This window comes from Sciurus carolinensis, chromosome 7, assembly GCF_902686445.1.
Source record: "Sciurus carolinensis chromosome 7, mSciCar1.2, whole genome shotgun sequence".
NCBI classification, from domain to species: domain Eukaryota; kingdom Metazoa; phylum Chordata; class Mammalia; order Rodentia; family Sciuridae; genus Sciurus; species Sciurus carolinensis.
This window is the reverse complement of record NC_062219.1, coordinates 33035765-33051633: the sequence shown is the minus strand read 5'-3', so window position 1 is coordinate 33051633 and position 15869 is coordinate 33035765. Positions and strand designations below refer to the sequence as shown.

The 15869-nt window shown below is 40.0% G+C and overlaps 1 protein-coding gene across 2 annotated transcripts in view; it reads left to right on the top strand.

Annotated features, from left to right (window-relative positions):
- Positions 1-361: 361 nt before the first annotated feature.
- Positions 362-15869, top strand: part of Enpp1 (ectonucleotide pyrophosphatase/phosphodiesterase 1) — a 61121-nt gene continuing 45613 nt past the window's right edge. The window contains exon 1 of one of the 2 annotated variants that reach the window (XM_047558589.1): positions 362-634. In XM_047558589.1, the coding sequence (XP_047414545.1) occupies positions 383-634 (252 nt within the window). In that variant the 5' untranslated portion in view covers positions 362-382. Of the gene's footprint in view, positions 635-13192; positions 13259-15869 lie in introns of those variants that run through there. The other variant, XM_047558590.1, reaches the window with a different exon arrangement.

The window sequence follows — 15869 nt, the reverse complement described above, 5'->3', positions numbered from 1 at the left end:
CTCTATTTTGGGGCCCCATGATCTCATGCCCTCTGCAGACCACACTCTGCAATTCCAGTCCAGCCCGCGCTGCGGGGCCACGCAGGGCGATTCCTGCAAGTGTTCGCGGTGCCCGGGGCGCGGGGAGGGGAAGGCTTGGGGGGAAGTTAAAGTCACGCCCACGTAAAGGACTCAAAATAACCTACACGCAGAATGCCCGAAATCAGACAGGAAGCCAAATAATCCGGGGCGTTGAGTCGCTTTCCCTTCACTTCGGGCGCTGGGCGGAGGGACAGCAGCCAAGGGTCTGACCGCCAGGGGCGGCGCGGCGGGCCGGGGCGGGGCCGGCGCGGAGTCTATTAAAGGCGCTGCCGGGCGGCGGGGCCGAGCGCCCGGGGCCACGATGGAGCGCGACGGCTGCGCTGGGGGCGGGAGCCGCGGTGGTGGCGGCGGCAGCGAGGGCGGGCACGGCCCCCGGGAAGGCCCGGCAGGGAACGGCCGCGACCCGAGCCGCGGCCGCGCTGCCGACGCACCCGGAGACCCGCAGGCGGCCGCGTCCTTGCTGGCCCCTATGGACCTAGGGGAGGAGCCGCTGGAGAAGGCGGCGCGCGCCCGCACCGCCAAGGACCCCAACACCTATAAAGTGCTCTCGCTGGTAGGTCGGCGACCGGGTCTGGCGAACTGGAGGGCGGGAGGGATGGCGCGCGCAGACCTCCTGCGCTCGGAGCGCGGTCAGCACCCGGGCCCCGGAGAGAGGCAGTGCCTGGGGAGGTTCTCTTCGCCAGCACGCTCACCTCTGCAGCTCGGTCCCTTCTTTTTGCCCCAGCAGGTTGTTTCAGCATGAACCCAGAGTGTTAATCTTTAGCTATACCACTTTCTTCCCAAGAGATCACAGGGTGTTTGAAAGTTGTCGGTCTTTGGAAGGTTGCAGCAATGTTAAACCTCTTTTGGTGGCTTTGGCTCCCATGCAGTCCTGTACTGATGACTTTCCTTAGAGTAACTGATTCCGGTTGAAATTTAACAGAGCTCTTTTGAGTTTTATCAGGAACGTTAGAAAACACTTTTTCGTTCGGCTCTTTTGGTATTTCCTTGCAACTGCTCAGAAATTCCATCAATATTAACCTTAAGTGACTGTGATTCCTTGCCCACTCTAACCACAGGCTTATGCGATTTGAGTTGCTAACATGTAACTACCTACCTATGGTTCCTTCGCTATTTTGTCATCACAGTTGCAGGATCCACAGTTAATTTTTTTGAAGTGTGTGGTTTTCATTCTAAACCTTAGGTGGGCAGAGCTAATCGAGGGTCAGAAGGCCTGGGTTTCGTGGCCTGGGTTCCTGAGGCTTGTCATAATTCTTTCCAACCTCACTTTTTTTTCTGTGTTAAAATGGGGTGGTGGAGTCTCTTGGACATTGCGTAGGATTATTGTGAGGATCAAATGGAGCAATGTATGTGGAAAAGTAAGTTCAAAACCAAAAGAAGATATAATCGTTTTTATTTTAATAAGTGGAAGGAAACCACAGATTTCTGTGTATATCATACCCTAAAATGTATTGTCACTCACACATGATTGAACAATGCTTTGTTGTAGAATGTCTTTTCTGGTGTTTGAATTCTCCTTTTTGTATCATTTCCATTGATATTTTAGGTATCGTGGTGACATTACAGTACCTTGAGCCAAAATTCCTAGACTTAAGAGATGTTGTCATATCCTTAGTACTTAAAAATAAGCTTACGGTTCAAAGAGTAAGTGTCTCAAACCACATGTTGTTTGCATCTCAAGATATATTTTTGTATCAGATGTCACCATTATAATATATGATATTGAAGAGAACTTGTTTCATTTGAGTCTAGTGAGTTATTTTTTGTGTTTTGTTAACAAAATACTTTAGCTTTTACAACATCATTTAAATTATTTAGTACTAGTACCTTCAGGTGTTTTTAGCATACTATGAGGCACTCAATAATTATACATTGAATTTTATGCAAGTCCAACGTAAAACCATTTCTACAAGCCTTTAAGTCTTAAATGGGTTTCCAATTGCCAAATCTTTAAATCTTCCCTACTTATTTACTTTGAGATCCACAATGGGTATCCATAAAAGCCCACCTTTGGAACAGATTTTCAGTCTTTAACACCTGTACTCAGCTAGTCAAACAGCATTCCATATGTTTTTATTATGCACTTTTGCATATTTGACATGGAGATGTCCTCATATTTATTTCCTCAAATAGGACTATTTGAGGAATATTTTTCTTATCCCACTAGGTGGGGCCTTTTTCTGTAACATATTAGAAAGAATTTTTACCCCAGATCTTTTGCTGGAATACTGAGGGACATTAAAATATGAGTAATCACCAAACTCATCACTTTATTGTTGAAATTCTTAACTAAGTTGAATGTGAAGCCTCTTCCTCATTCTTCTTTCCCTAACTTCTGTACTCTCCTACCTCTAGAACTTTCCTCCTAAAGAATTTGACAGCTATTATCAAAGAGCTCTGTGACACATCTTCTAGAGAAAAACTACAGTTATAGGATTTCTCTTTTGCTTTCTTTCTTTTTTTCACATTAAGCATTAGCACACTTTTCATAGAACTGAAGAAATAGGTTGGGCTGTTGCATCCTGGGGTTGGGATTAAGAGTGGTCATGCACTGTATAGCCACACTGCTTTAATCCAGCAGGATAAGAATGAGAGTTGCTTTGCAAATAGGTAATCAATCAGTGGCAATGTGACTTTTGCACTTCTCTGAATTTTTCTCAGTAAACTAAAAGGTATGTAAGAATGTATAAAGAAGGGAAAAATCTTATCCCACTCTTGCTTCTTCATGGTGGTGTTTGATTCTAGGGAAATCCAGCAAGCTCCGTTCTAGAGGCTTTTGGCCCTGGGTCCTGGAAATTCTTCTGTCTAGGCACTGAGCCAGATTGAGGAAAGCAGCAAGAAGAAAAAACAAGTATCAGTCTCTATATGCTTCAGTAGATATGTGTGTTAGTCAGCTTTCTGTCACTGTAATGAAATACGGAGACAATTAAGTTACACAGAGAAAAGGTAAATTCCGCCCAAGTTCTGCAGGTTCCAGTCTAAGATCAAGACACCATTGCTGTGGGACTCTGGTGAAGGCACTGACGGTGATGGAATGAAGCACGTGATAGAGCACACCACTTTCATCATGAGCTAGGAAGCAGACAGAGAATGAACCCTGAGTCCCACCATCTCTGTTGAGAGCACACCCCCATGACCTAAGACCTTCCATAAAGCCCCACCTCTCAAAGGTTCGACTCCTCCCACTAGCGCCATCCTGAGGACCAAGACTTTAAGCTCTGGGCCTTTAGGGGACTTGCAACATCCCAACTATAGCAATATGTTAAATACTAGATGTTTTTCCTTGGCTCCAAATCAAGTTTTGCATTGAAGTATAGACTTTTATTCAGGTTGGAATTGGGAGAACCATTTGAAATATCCTTGTTCTCTGGCATAATTTTAAAGGGACAGATAACTTTAACTGCATTGCAATGCATTTTCCAGCCAGTTCTTCTGAAGCATTGTTTTTTTAATATTGTGATCTTGTGCTGTACTTATGCAGACATATGTCCATATGTGTGTCAAGGGCTTCAGGTATGGGTAGTGGTCACTGAGAACTACCTTCACCTTTCCATTGAAGAGTTTCTTTTAAGAGGTGGAGTTGGCCTTGCTTATCTGAGTTTGGGATGTGAAGGTTAATAATTCTCTCAGCTTCCTTACCCTTTCCTTGTAATCTGTTATCAATAGGATACAGTATTACTAGTATTCATGATAACTTTTTGCTCCTAATTAGATTCAGAATTGACATTGCTCTTTGGTTAATTAAAATTTAATATGTCCAACCATGGTTTAGCATTTAAAATAGCCAGAGTACCTTAGAGACCAGATCTGTCTGCCCTTTGACCCTTATGGTATTTATATCACGTGTTCTAATAAAATGCAAGAAGGATTTCTAGGAATCCAGTTAGACTGTTGTTTTTACTTCTGGATCTCACATAGTACCTCTGTTCATTCAGCTTCATGCTGCTGTGACCAATACCTTGAGAGAAACAACTTAAAGGGGAAAAGATTTATTTGGGTTCAGTTTCAGAAGTTTCAGTCCATGGTTGACTGACTCCATTGCTTGAGATGAGGCAGAACATCATGGTGGAAGGGCATGGTGGAGGAAAGCTATTCATCTCATGGCAGCCAGGAAAGAGTGGCGGGGGGTGGGGGGAAGGAGAGACACAGAAGGAGGGGCCAGGGACAAGCTGTAGACCCCAAGGGCCTGCCCCTGTGACCTGTTTATTTCAACCATGTCCCACTTATCTACAGGTTTTGCTACCTTCCAATAGTCCATTCAAACTATTAATCCATCAAATGGATTAATCCACTGATAAGAGATAAGATCTGAATCAGAACCCTCATTATCTAATCATTTTCTGAGAACCCCACCTCTGAACATTGCTTTGGAACTAAGCCTTCAATACATGAGCTTTTGGGGTACATTTCAGATCCAAACCATAACAATACCTAATGCAGTTCAATGTCAGTGTTTTGGTTGGTTGAATAATCACTGCATTTTTAATTAGAGAGAGTCACACTTCAGCTTGTAAAAGGGCCAGATGGGAAGATCAAATACACAACCATGAACTTAAAGGACCCACAAACTCAAAAATCCAAATATACATGAACTGATTATAATTTCTGAGGTAAGATCAGAGTAGGGATAACATTTTATTTGGGCAGAGGGAGATGAACCAGGTAATGAATGAGGTTCCCAACTGAGACCAGCACGTCTGTTGTTACCACTCAGTTAATCCCTATTAGAGGATTAATCTCTGATTGGGTAAAGATTCTCACAACCCAATTATTTCTCCTCTGAACCCTCTTATGTTGTCTTACACATGAGTTTTTGGGGGACACCTCATACCCAAACCATAACATCTAAGAAGACACCTGACAGGGCCCCTGTGATCATTTGGATTAAGAATCAGAAATCTAGCTGCTGGATATTTTTTCAGGTAGAAACAACCCAAGTGTGGCCACACTAGAATGTTCAAGTGAGGCCATTGTACAGGTAAAACAAATCTCCCTTACCTGTGCCAAGGCCTCTTGTTTTGGTGACTTTGCTGCCACACCCACATTGTCTTTATGACTCTTATTTTCTCCAGCATTATTTTCTGTTACTTCCTTTCTTCCACCTTGAGTCATGTTCTGTTATTTCTCCTACACCTGTTTGTATCTCAGCCCTTTCCAGTCCATGTAGTCTCTTACTGTGGGATGCACAGTCCCCCTTTCTTGTCAGTTAACTCTGTTTTGCCACCTCCTACCCCAGCATGTACTAATCAGCCCTCTGCAGGGAATGCCTGATGGCTACATGAGAGACATGCATTATACATTCTGTATAAACGCTATTTACCTTTCCAGACTGCAGAAATTTTTATCAGCTTCTTATTTTCCTCCATCTAATTTCTTTTCTCTCAGTTTTCAGTAGCTAAGGTAAATGAAAATAGTTTCATATTCAATTTTGTTCTGTAATACCACTGTGATTTTTAATATTAGTGAATGTACTTCATCTGTTATGGGCATCTGTTATGTAGTATTTCTTTGGACAAGGCAGAGAATTTAATCATGATTTACAACATTTTGGGGTGGGGGTGGGGGAGAGGTATTTCAAGTTCCAGACAACTTATAAGCAAGTGAGTTTTTGGAACTTAACTTATAATTAGTGTTATGATTTGAATATGAGGTGTCCTCCAAAAGCTCTGCAGAAAGGTTCAGAGAAGAAATGATTGGGTTATGAGAGCCTTAATCCAAGTAGTGAATGGTAACTGAAGGAGGAGGTGGGGTGTTGGGGGTGCGGCTTTGGTGTATATATTTGTATCTGGTTAGTGGCATCTCTGCTTCCTAATCACCTTGTGAGCTTCTTCCCTCTTCCACTCTATTCCTCCATGATGTTCAGCTTCACTTCAAGACCCAAGAAAAGGAGCCAGCTGCTTATGTCCTGAGACCTCTGAAACTGTGAGCCCCCACATAAACTTTCCCTTCCTTAAAGTTGTTTCTGTTAGGTCCTTCAGTCACAGAGGTGAATTAGCAATCTGCCTTTGGTTAAAATAAACTTGCCTCCAACCATGAAATATACCCCAAACAACAACAAAAAAATGCACAAGAAACCTTTTTAGTAAATGAGCTCATGGCACAACATAGATTACTCTTCTCAACATAAAGCTTGTGCAACAAGAACAGATATGCAGAATGCTGACCTAACATGAAAATCCTTTGGCATCAAATAAAAACTGAGTTATGTATTTACCAAAGAAAAAAGTGCAGTAATACATTTAAGAAGACGTTTCAGAAGAGTAACCAGAATTTCAGCTAAATATTAACTGGAACAGTCTATTTCATGGATATTTTAGTTACCTGAGGCTTCATTACAACAATTAAGATAATGTCTGTAGTATATGCCAGTATTTTCTCCTTTACTTTTAGTTTTTAGAAGAAGAGTTGTTAGAGATAGAAGTGATTAAAAAGTTTAGATGATGACAACTTGTCATATAGCACTTTGCAATTTTAAAAAACATTTGCCCACATATTTTTAATTGATCCACAACACATCAACAACTCTGAAATAGGAAAATATGGTAACATTCAGTTCTGCTTTGCAGATGGAGAAACAGGCTTAGAGGGGTTCAATCAGGTTTCTCCAACAGTGTGCATAGAAACCACCTGAGGAATGCCTTGAAGACATAAATTCCAGGATTCTAATCCCAGAGATAAGAACTTGGAGGTTTTGGAATGGATTCAAGGAGTCTGCATTTTTTTTTCAACTTTTTTTTTTTTTTCAGATGTAGGTGGTTTATTTACTTCACTTTTAGAAATAATGTCAGATGCCTAGGCAAAAGCCACACCATTAAGCAATCAACCATAACAACTGAGAGAACTTTTAAATGACAGACTTTTATTGTAGGCTAATGGCTAATGCCATTCATTCATTTGCCTTCTCCATGATGATTAAGTGTTACATCTTGATTCACCATACTTGGTCTGTCGTTGTGTGTCATCTCCCCTTGCCCATTTCAATATAAGCAGTATATAATCAGAACCTCAGAGATTACTAATGTGATGCCACACATTGTTATTAATGAGATATATTTCTTTTGGTAATTCAGCAACTAAATTTCCCTGAAGAAATTCAGTGGCAAAATTAGTGCGCTTTTCATTAGCATAAAGTCAGGCAATAATAATGTTTTCATGTTCTTCCAATATATGCAAACTTTTTGTAAATTGCATTCTTAATTTGAATTTCCTTCTTGCTACATTTTTTAATGTACTAGAATAGGAAAATAGAGAGTCACAAAGAACGCTATTTTTGCAAGAGTGAATTTTCACAAGCATATCTCATTTATAAATTTTCTCACCACATCTTAAGATTTCACACAGATCTATCTGGCAAACATTCCATTCACATGTGATTGGGGATCTCTAAAGATCATTCTATCTTGGTTTTTAGGAGAATATTCTTGAGAAAAGCAGCTCGTTCCTAAAGCTGGGTTCTTTCCCTTCTAAAACTTCTTGGCACTAGCATGCTTGTGGGAGTCTTAATGGGCCATCTGGGGCTTGTGATCTCTTATGGAGAGAGAAAACTGAAGAGAAACTCCAGAAGTTTTATGATGGTTTTATGCAGCAAAATAAATACAACTGTTGTCCGAATTTCTTTTCCAAATGGAGTCTCACTGGCGTATCTTATGTGCTTTTAGATAAACATGTTGATAATCAAAAGGCAGCATAACTAGAACAGAGTTTCAGCCAGAATATGTAGGCAGCAGTTCTCAAATATTTAGGCAGCTGTAAGATCAGTGGATCACCTAACAGCCTTTTAGGGGGACCTGGAAGTCAAAATTGTTTTAGCAAGAGTGAGATGTTATTTGCCCTTTCACTGTGTCGACAGTTACATTGACAGTATTAAAGCTGCACTGGGTAAACCTGCTGATGCCTGAGCAGATCAAGTAGTCACGATCTTGTTTTATTTTAAAGAATTATTTTACATTATTTTTAAGAATGTCCTAGGTGAAGCAGTAAAAATGCCCTTTATGAAGCAGATTTTATTAAATCTCAAGTAGATTGTTCATCTTTTAATTTTATGTGTGACAGAATTGGAAGTACTCACGTGGCATATTTGCCAAATATATTGTCATCTTCTGAAGGCCAAACCACGGATGGTTAGAAGCTGAGCTGAATGCTTCTCCCCATGGAACACCCCTGTTATTTGAAAGCATTACTGACAAACAGTTGTTACTGCAAGTTGGGTGTTTAGTACACATTTTTTTCCAAATAAATATCATTAAGCTTGTCAATTCAAGGAAAGCTATCTGCTGTCTATAATAAAATCTGAGCTTTTGGGCAAAATTAGACTTTTGAAGAACTCTCACATATGATTGTGAGCTTGACAGCTTCCCAGTCCCTAAAGATCTTTTGAGGTTATGGATGAGGATCGTAAGGGGTGTTATTTGTTTTCATATTGTTCAATGACATGTCAACATTTTCAGAAAATAACAGGACTTAGTGAACCAATATTTTTCAAAGAACCAGTGGATGATAGTACAAAATTATGCATTGATATAAGTTCCATTTAAAGTATAAGGTAGACTAATGGATTTTCATGTAACAATATAAAAAGTTGTCAATATCATTCTAAGTTTCATGGTTTGATTTAAAGAAATTGCCACTTGTAGAATTTTGGTGTGGTTTTAAAGAAGAGTGTCCCCAGTCATCTGAAAAGCCCTCTTAGGGTTGTTGGTCATATTTAGGAGTTTACTGGAATCCTGAGACCAAAAGGTTTGAGAATATGTCTGCTTTAAGGGAAAGTATATATTTAATAATATTTTAAGAACCAGGAAGAAGGAAATGGGAGATTAAGGCATATAAAAATGATCAACCAGGAATAACATTTGTATCTTTATGTAAATTCCTTTATTGATTTCAAAATCCTTCTGCATCTGCTGCCTCTTTGGGTCCATTTGTCCTCTTGTTAGAGATGAAAAAATCATGGTTCAGAGAAATTTGGGGTTTTTATTCAAGATCACTTTATTAAGAATTCTGTTAATCTTATCTCTGTAGTTTATTGGTGAGTAACTTTGGAGTCAGAATTTTAATTAAATCCCCATACTCTTTTATTAGCTGTTTGCAAACAAATATTTCCTGATTATCAACTTGCACACAATAAAACAAATAAAACCACATCAGAGTGTTGTTAAGAGAATTGGATTATGTGTGCAAAGTGGCACATAGTGTGCCCCATGTGGTTTTCTTGTTATTGATGAGCTTCAGAGTGACTGTGAATTTTTAGTCTTTCTTTACTTGACAACTTTGGTACCCAATGTGTGCTCTCCCAACACATCAGCATCATCCTCCTACAACCTGTAAGAAATGAAGAATTTGGGGCCCCATTCCAGATCTCCTGAACCAGAATCTGCAATTCTGCAAGACAGAAAAATTAAGTTCCTCTCTTCATGACCTCAAACATGATGTCACTGGGTGGAACTGGTGCTACTCCTGGTTTCATATGGCCCCTCTCCTTCCTCAAACTCCAGTGGTGCATTGATACAAGTAGCCCCATTGCTCCTGAGAACAGAACACTGCACACCACTCTTACTTCCTTTTGCACATGCAGTTTCCATCTTTCAGGAACCTGCCCATGGTCTCATTTGTTGCTTGTTCTTTAATTGCCTTTTCCTTACTCTGCACTGGCTTGTCCTGTAATTGCTCTTTATTGCTCTCAGCTGGGCCAATTTTCTGTCTTTGCTGTCATCTGATAACAGATGTTTTTCCAGCTCAGCCATCCATCTACCAAGATGTTATGTAGATTTCTCTTTACAACATACCATCAATAGAACTCTTCACTTCAAAGTTTCCATTGCAGTACCTTCCTGACAATCCATAAAACCAAAACAAAGGAATCTTGTACTGGGGCTTTTCAGGTGATGTTGAATCAGGCTAAATGTCCTTGGCACAAAGTTGATTCTGTAATAAATCATCCAGTACACTGGCTTCCTATAAAGCACCACCCAGCATCTATCTAGATCAGAGTCTCTGGAGACTAGGAAACAGGTGAATGGGATGTATTCAGGTGGGAAGGGTGTGGGCCCGGAGCATTAAGAACAGATCCTATTGGTCCTATTTTTGGATTATCCAGGTAAATAAACACAAAACAATTCTACTTATACATGATCTATTTAAATACCATATCCAATCAGTTAAAAGGAAGTTAATGTGAAGAATGTCAGCTCTTGGAAACGTCTTTGCCATCTCTTGGAAACTTTGAAAGAAAAAGGTAATGTTGATTTTTCAGGAATGATTTCAGCCAAGGTCTGGGGAGACAGGATCGCAAAGAGTGTAAACTTGGAGTAACAAGAATTATTTGCTCTGTGACCTTTGAACAGTTACTTTACTTTGCTGACTTTCAGCTTCCTTAATCATAATACAAAGGTTTTAGATTCTTCTAGGTCTTAAATCTTTGTCTAGAGAGTTTACAGTATTTCTTCCTTTTATAAAAATGTAATATATGGCAGAAGATTCAGAAAATGTAAAAAAAGTATAAGGAGAAAATAAACACTATTTTCATTTTATTTGCAAGATATTAATATTTTGTTCCTCCCCCAACGATTCTGTGTACACATCACTTTTTTTTTTTTTTTAACAAAACTAAGATCATACTGTGGATACTGTTCTGTTTCCTTTTCTTCATTTATATTCCGTATGAGATTTTACCATTGGTAGCCATTTGTGGCACTGGGATTGAACCAGGGCCTTATGTAGGTGCTGTACCACTGAGATACATCTCCAACCCTTTCTAAAATTTTATTTTGATGCAGGATCTTATTAAATGGCACAGTCTGGCCTCAAAATTAACTATCCTCCTGTCTTAGCCTCCTGGGTGGCTGGAATTGCTGCATGTACCACTGCACCCAGATGTTAGTCATATTTTTAATGTGTCTTTCATAAGTAAGATTTTGGGACTTGTATTTTACTAACTTTAGCTCAATGGTAATCTTTGTAACTGTCCCTACTTGTACTTTAGAAGCAATTAGTCTGCAAGAATTTTTAATTTTTCATACATTTTTTTTTTCTTTTTTAATCATTCTTTAGCTCCATCTCCATTTCCCATGTCTCCTTCTTATGGTTATATAATTAACTATCCTAAAATAGTGACTGCTTTGCAGTATATTCTTGCTCAGAATTTTCTAGAGACTGCCCCATCACATTTGGTAAAATGTCCGCTCCTCAGCCCAGCCTTTTTTTTTTTTTTTTTTTTCTCCGTTGGTACCAGGATTGAACCCAGGGTGCTTAACTACCAAGCCACATCCCCAGCCCTTTTTAAAAATATTTTATTTAGAGAAAGGGTTTTACTGAGTTGCTTAGGGCCTCACTGAGCTGCAGCGACTGACTTTGAACTAGCAATCCTTCTGCCTCAGCCTCCCAAGCCACTGGCATTATAGGCATGCGACCAGCTACCCCAGCCTCCTATTTAACGTTATTTCTCATTGCTTATCAGTGGACCTTATTTCTCAAGGGCTTATCATCAACAGTTTTATCTATTTGCAGCAGCACTTCCGGATGTCTGGCACATACTTGTGCAACCATTTATTTAATACTTGTCAATCATTTAGAGTAGACCCTTGTCTCTAATAAGTGCTGTGTAAGTATTTGTTTAGAACATACACTCCTTTGTTGAGTTTACCATTTGTCAGGTCTTGTGCTAGGTACTTTACCTCCTCTAATTGGCACAGTTCTGTGAGCAAGGAGGAGCAAACCTGTTGGCTGATGAGGGAGTCTGGTCTGGCACCTGCACCTCAGTGGGACCCAGTGTCCTATGCATTATGTGAGACATGTATGTTTTATACCCATAGCTTGGATTTAGGAATTTGAAGGGCTCAGGTACTTTTTGGTCTTAAGGTTCCTTATCAGTTTAGAGTCAAAAACAAGCTCAAGATACATGTCTTTCTCAAATCTTCCAGTTCTGCTGATACATACCTTCCATTACAGTGAGCTCAAGTAGCACTGTTCTTCAAACACACCTTGGACAGGTTATTTCTGTTCTCTATCCCAGGCGTGATTTTTTTTCACTTCCCTTTTCTCACCCCACACCAGGCACTAAGTTCCCATTCAGTGTATCCTTTTGCATGAAACATTCTTTAGCTGCTCTTCCTTCCCTTGTCCCTAAATCACTCAGTTGCTGCATTATCATATAGAAGTCATAGCCCTTAGTGGTTAAGAGGCAGACTATGGAACCAGACTTCTGGGGTTTAAATCCTGTCTCTGCCAGTAAATACTGTGTGTCCATGGTCAAGTCCTTTAATTTTCCTGTGTCTTAGTTTTCTCCTCTGTATAAAGGGGATAGTACCTCTATGCCGGATAGACAGTAGATGCTAGATTATGGTTTGTAACTTATTCAGCACATAGTTAGAGCTCCTATTGCGTAAGCGGTCCTATGCAAGAGGCTGGGCCACATGTCAATCATAGTCCACCCCCAGGGGACTGGATACTTATCAAGTAATATCAAATGGTCTCAGGTTGCAACTGTAAGTGCCATCGAGGAGCCATGCACAGCTATGAGAGAAAATAGTGAGGGGAAACTGGCCGATCATGGGAGTCCGAGGATAGGGCCTCTAGGAAGTGCCTGGCTCGCAGAAAATGATTGGGAGGGGTGGTAGTGATAGGGGCAAAGGTCCTGGGAGAGGAGGGAACATGATTTATCCTAGAACCGGGGGAAGGCCACCATGGTCAGTGTGCAGAGGTAGTGGTGTATAATGGGACACTAGGCTGGAACTGTCATTAGGGGCCAGCTCCAGAGGAATTTTGGTTTTTGCTTTAAGAGCAATTGGAATCACTGAAGTCCTTTTTCTGTTTGCCCCTTTGGTTTGGTTTGGTTTCTGAGCAACAAGACAAGATGTAATTTACATTTTAGAAAGGTCATTTTAGCCTTAATGGTAGGAACAAATTAAAGGGAGTGCAGAGGGTGGATGTGGAAGGAGCATACATTTTTTTTTTTTTAAACTCAACTACTTTGTAACTACCTTTCCTTCCACTAGGCACATGTAGCTACTTATATTAAGATTTAAATAAAATAATATTAAATAAAATTTTAAAATTCATTTCCTCAGTCATAGGAGCCACACTCCAAGTGCTCAGCAGTGACATGTGGCTAGTCTCTACCATATGGGTGACCATGGATATGTGGGACATTTTTATCATCTTAAAAACTTCTGTTGGATATCAGGTAAAGAACGAGGTATCGTGGTTTTTGTTTTTAAACTTTTATAGTTCTTCAGCTCATAATGGTGAAAAAGTACATATAGCACTTAGAAGAAATATTTACTAAAAGAACAAAATTAAAGGATTAAATGTGAACGTCCTTAAAATTGTAATTTTAAGATCCCTTATCCAAGTGGATGATTATAATTAAATTGACTTAACTCTAAATGTTCACATTAAAAGGTGCTGTATTTCTAAAATTATGTTCCCTTTCAAATTATAAACCCAAGTATCCATTACCAATTTTTAAATTGTGTCTTTAAGTTGCTGCCATAATTGCAATTGAGTAACCAGGTCTTTACAGAAAGTGAGTGGTTTCTGTCTCCTTGTTAAACTATTTCCTGTCCTCAGGAAGAAGAACTAAAAGCCTCTGTATAGTTGCTCTTTTTTTTTTTTTTTTTTTTTAATTTCTACTGATACTGTTTTTAAAGGATAAATACAAGGCACTCTAGTTTGAATTTTTTTTTTCAGAAAAAAAACCCCATAAAACACATACACTTAAATGCACATGATGTGTTTTGCATCCTTTTTCATTTGTGACTGTTACCTGTGTAGGTATGACACCTGCCTTTTAGTTGAGACCCATAGGTTTTTCCTCTTAGTCCATCTAACTTATCCTCTGCCTGAGGATAGGAAGGGCTATTCTGTCCTATGAAAAAACAAACTTGTTTTCTTCCTTTTCATATCTTGTGCACTTAAAAAATTCTTTCCTAAAATCATTTAATGTTTTTTATTTAAATGAGTCATATCTTTCTTCATGGTTGCTTCAAAATTGACAAAGTGTTTTTAGGATTTGTTGGGGGTCGATATTTTTTATTGTTTGAAGTTCAGCTGAAGCAAGATCTAACTGAAAGACCATTTGCATCTAGAAGGTTTGAGAACAATATAAAATAGGTGAATTCCTAAAACAGAGGGTTCTTTGCTCATATTAAGTTTTGCTTCAGCTGTCCCTTGGGCTACATTTATTGATCTCTCTTGGTCAAATTATTTTTAGCTGTGTTCATCAGTTCTAATCACAGAAACAATGGCCATATCTGATCTTTTCATGAAGAGAACTTAAAATTGGAAGCAAATGACAGCATAGCTAGAAAAACTGGAAACTAGACGGGACGGTGGAGCACGACAACCCAGAGAAGCCTAAGAGAAGGAAGCTGCTACACCTGGGAACAGAAGGCAAAGGGAAAAGGCCCTGAAACCAGGGCTTGGGAGCTAGGACTGTGGTGGAGAATTGGGACCCTGAGAGGTGTTACCACCACCGGGGTGGCGGCTGAGCGAGGAGAAGAGGAGAGAATGACCTCGATTCTCACTTCCCCCTGCCCTCCAGTCTTCTGTTGTTGTTTCTGATTGGATTATTCTGGCCTGAGGACTGGGGTCATGAAGCCTGGGAAATGAAGTCAGCCAAGGTCATTCTCTAAGCTAGCAGGTCAGGAAAAAGCCAGTGTCACCACTTGGGTTTCCTGGGAAACAGACATGGAGATAGACTCAGATAGAGACTAGTTTACCTGGCATTTTCCTAGAGTATCTCTTGAGGTCAACACAAGGCAAGGAAAGAGGATCCTGCAGAAGGTGAAGGGGAGTTGCCATGCTCCGTGGAAGCTCCAGGGACGCCATGAGCAGTGGAGGACTTGCCCACCCTGTGCCCCCCCCCCCCGCTTTTTTTTTGTACCAGGGATTGAACCAGGGGCATTTAACCACTGAGCCACATCCCCAGCCCTTTTTTATATTTTTAATTTTGAGACAGGGTCTCACTAAGTTGCTTAGGCCTCTCTAAGTTGCAGAGGCTGGCTTTAAATTGACCATCCTCCTGCCTCAGCCTCCTGGGCCTCCAGGATTACAGGTGTGCACCACCGTGCCTTACCCCAAGGCCCATTCTTAAATTAACCTGACTTTTTGTAGTTGTCCAAGAGCAAGAAGCTGCCCCAGGAAGAAGGTGTGACTTTGGGTAAATAGCTCTTTTCAGCTAAGGCAATTCCTCTGGGGTGTACTCCAAAAGCTGGGGAGCAGTTCCCTCAACCTTGAAGGGTTGTCCAGGCAGCTAACCAGAGCATTCAGCACATTCAGGGAATAGATGTGAAAGCAATGTCTATGGGTTGTTGAGTTAAAAAAAAAAAATTCACACATTGCTGCAATGTATGAAGTGAACATTCAGCTTGCTTTTCTCACTTAGCAATAGTGTGTTTTGCTTACATATTCCACATCCCAACCTATAGATCTACTTAAAAAATTAAAAAAAAAGATTTATTGGTAAATTAAGGAAGTGTTTCTAAAGTAGCATTATATGCAAAAGGATGAAACAATTGTATATAGAGTTATTTCTTAATTATGTACATGTATGGGCTTTAACATTTTTTTTAAAGAAAATGGAAAATTTCTGGAAGAATATTATGGATTCGTGCCTATTTCTTTTTCTCCCAATAAACACTCCATTTTGAACAATTATATATTAACAGAAAAGTTGTGAAGCTAGTACAGAGTTCCTGTCCATATCATACCTGGTTTCCCCATCCTAATATCTCAAAAATTCGATGGTACATTTACTACAACTCATGAACCAATATTGATGTATTCTCATTAAT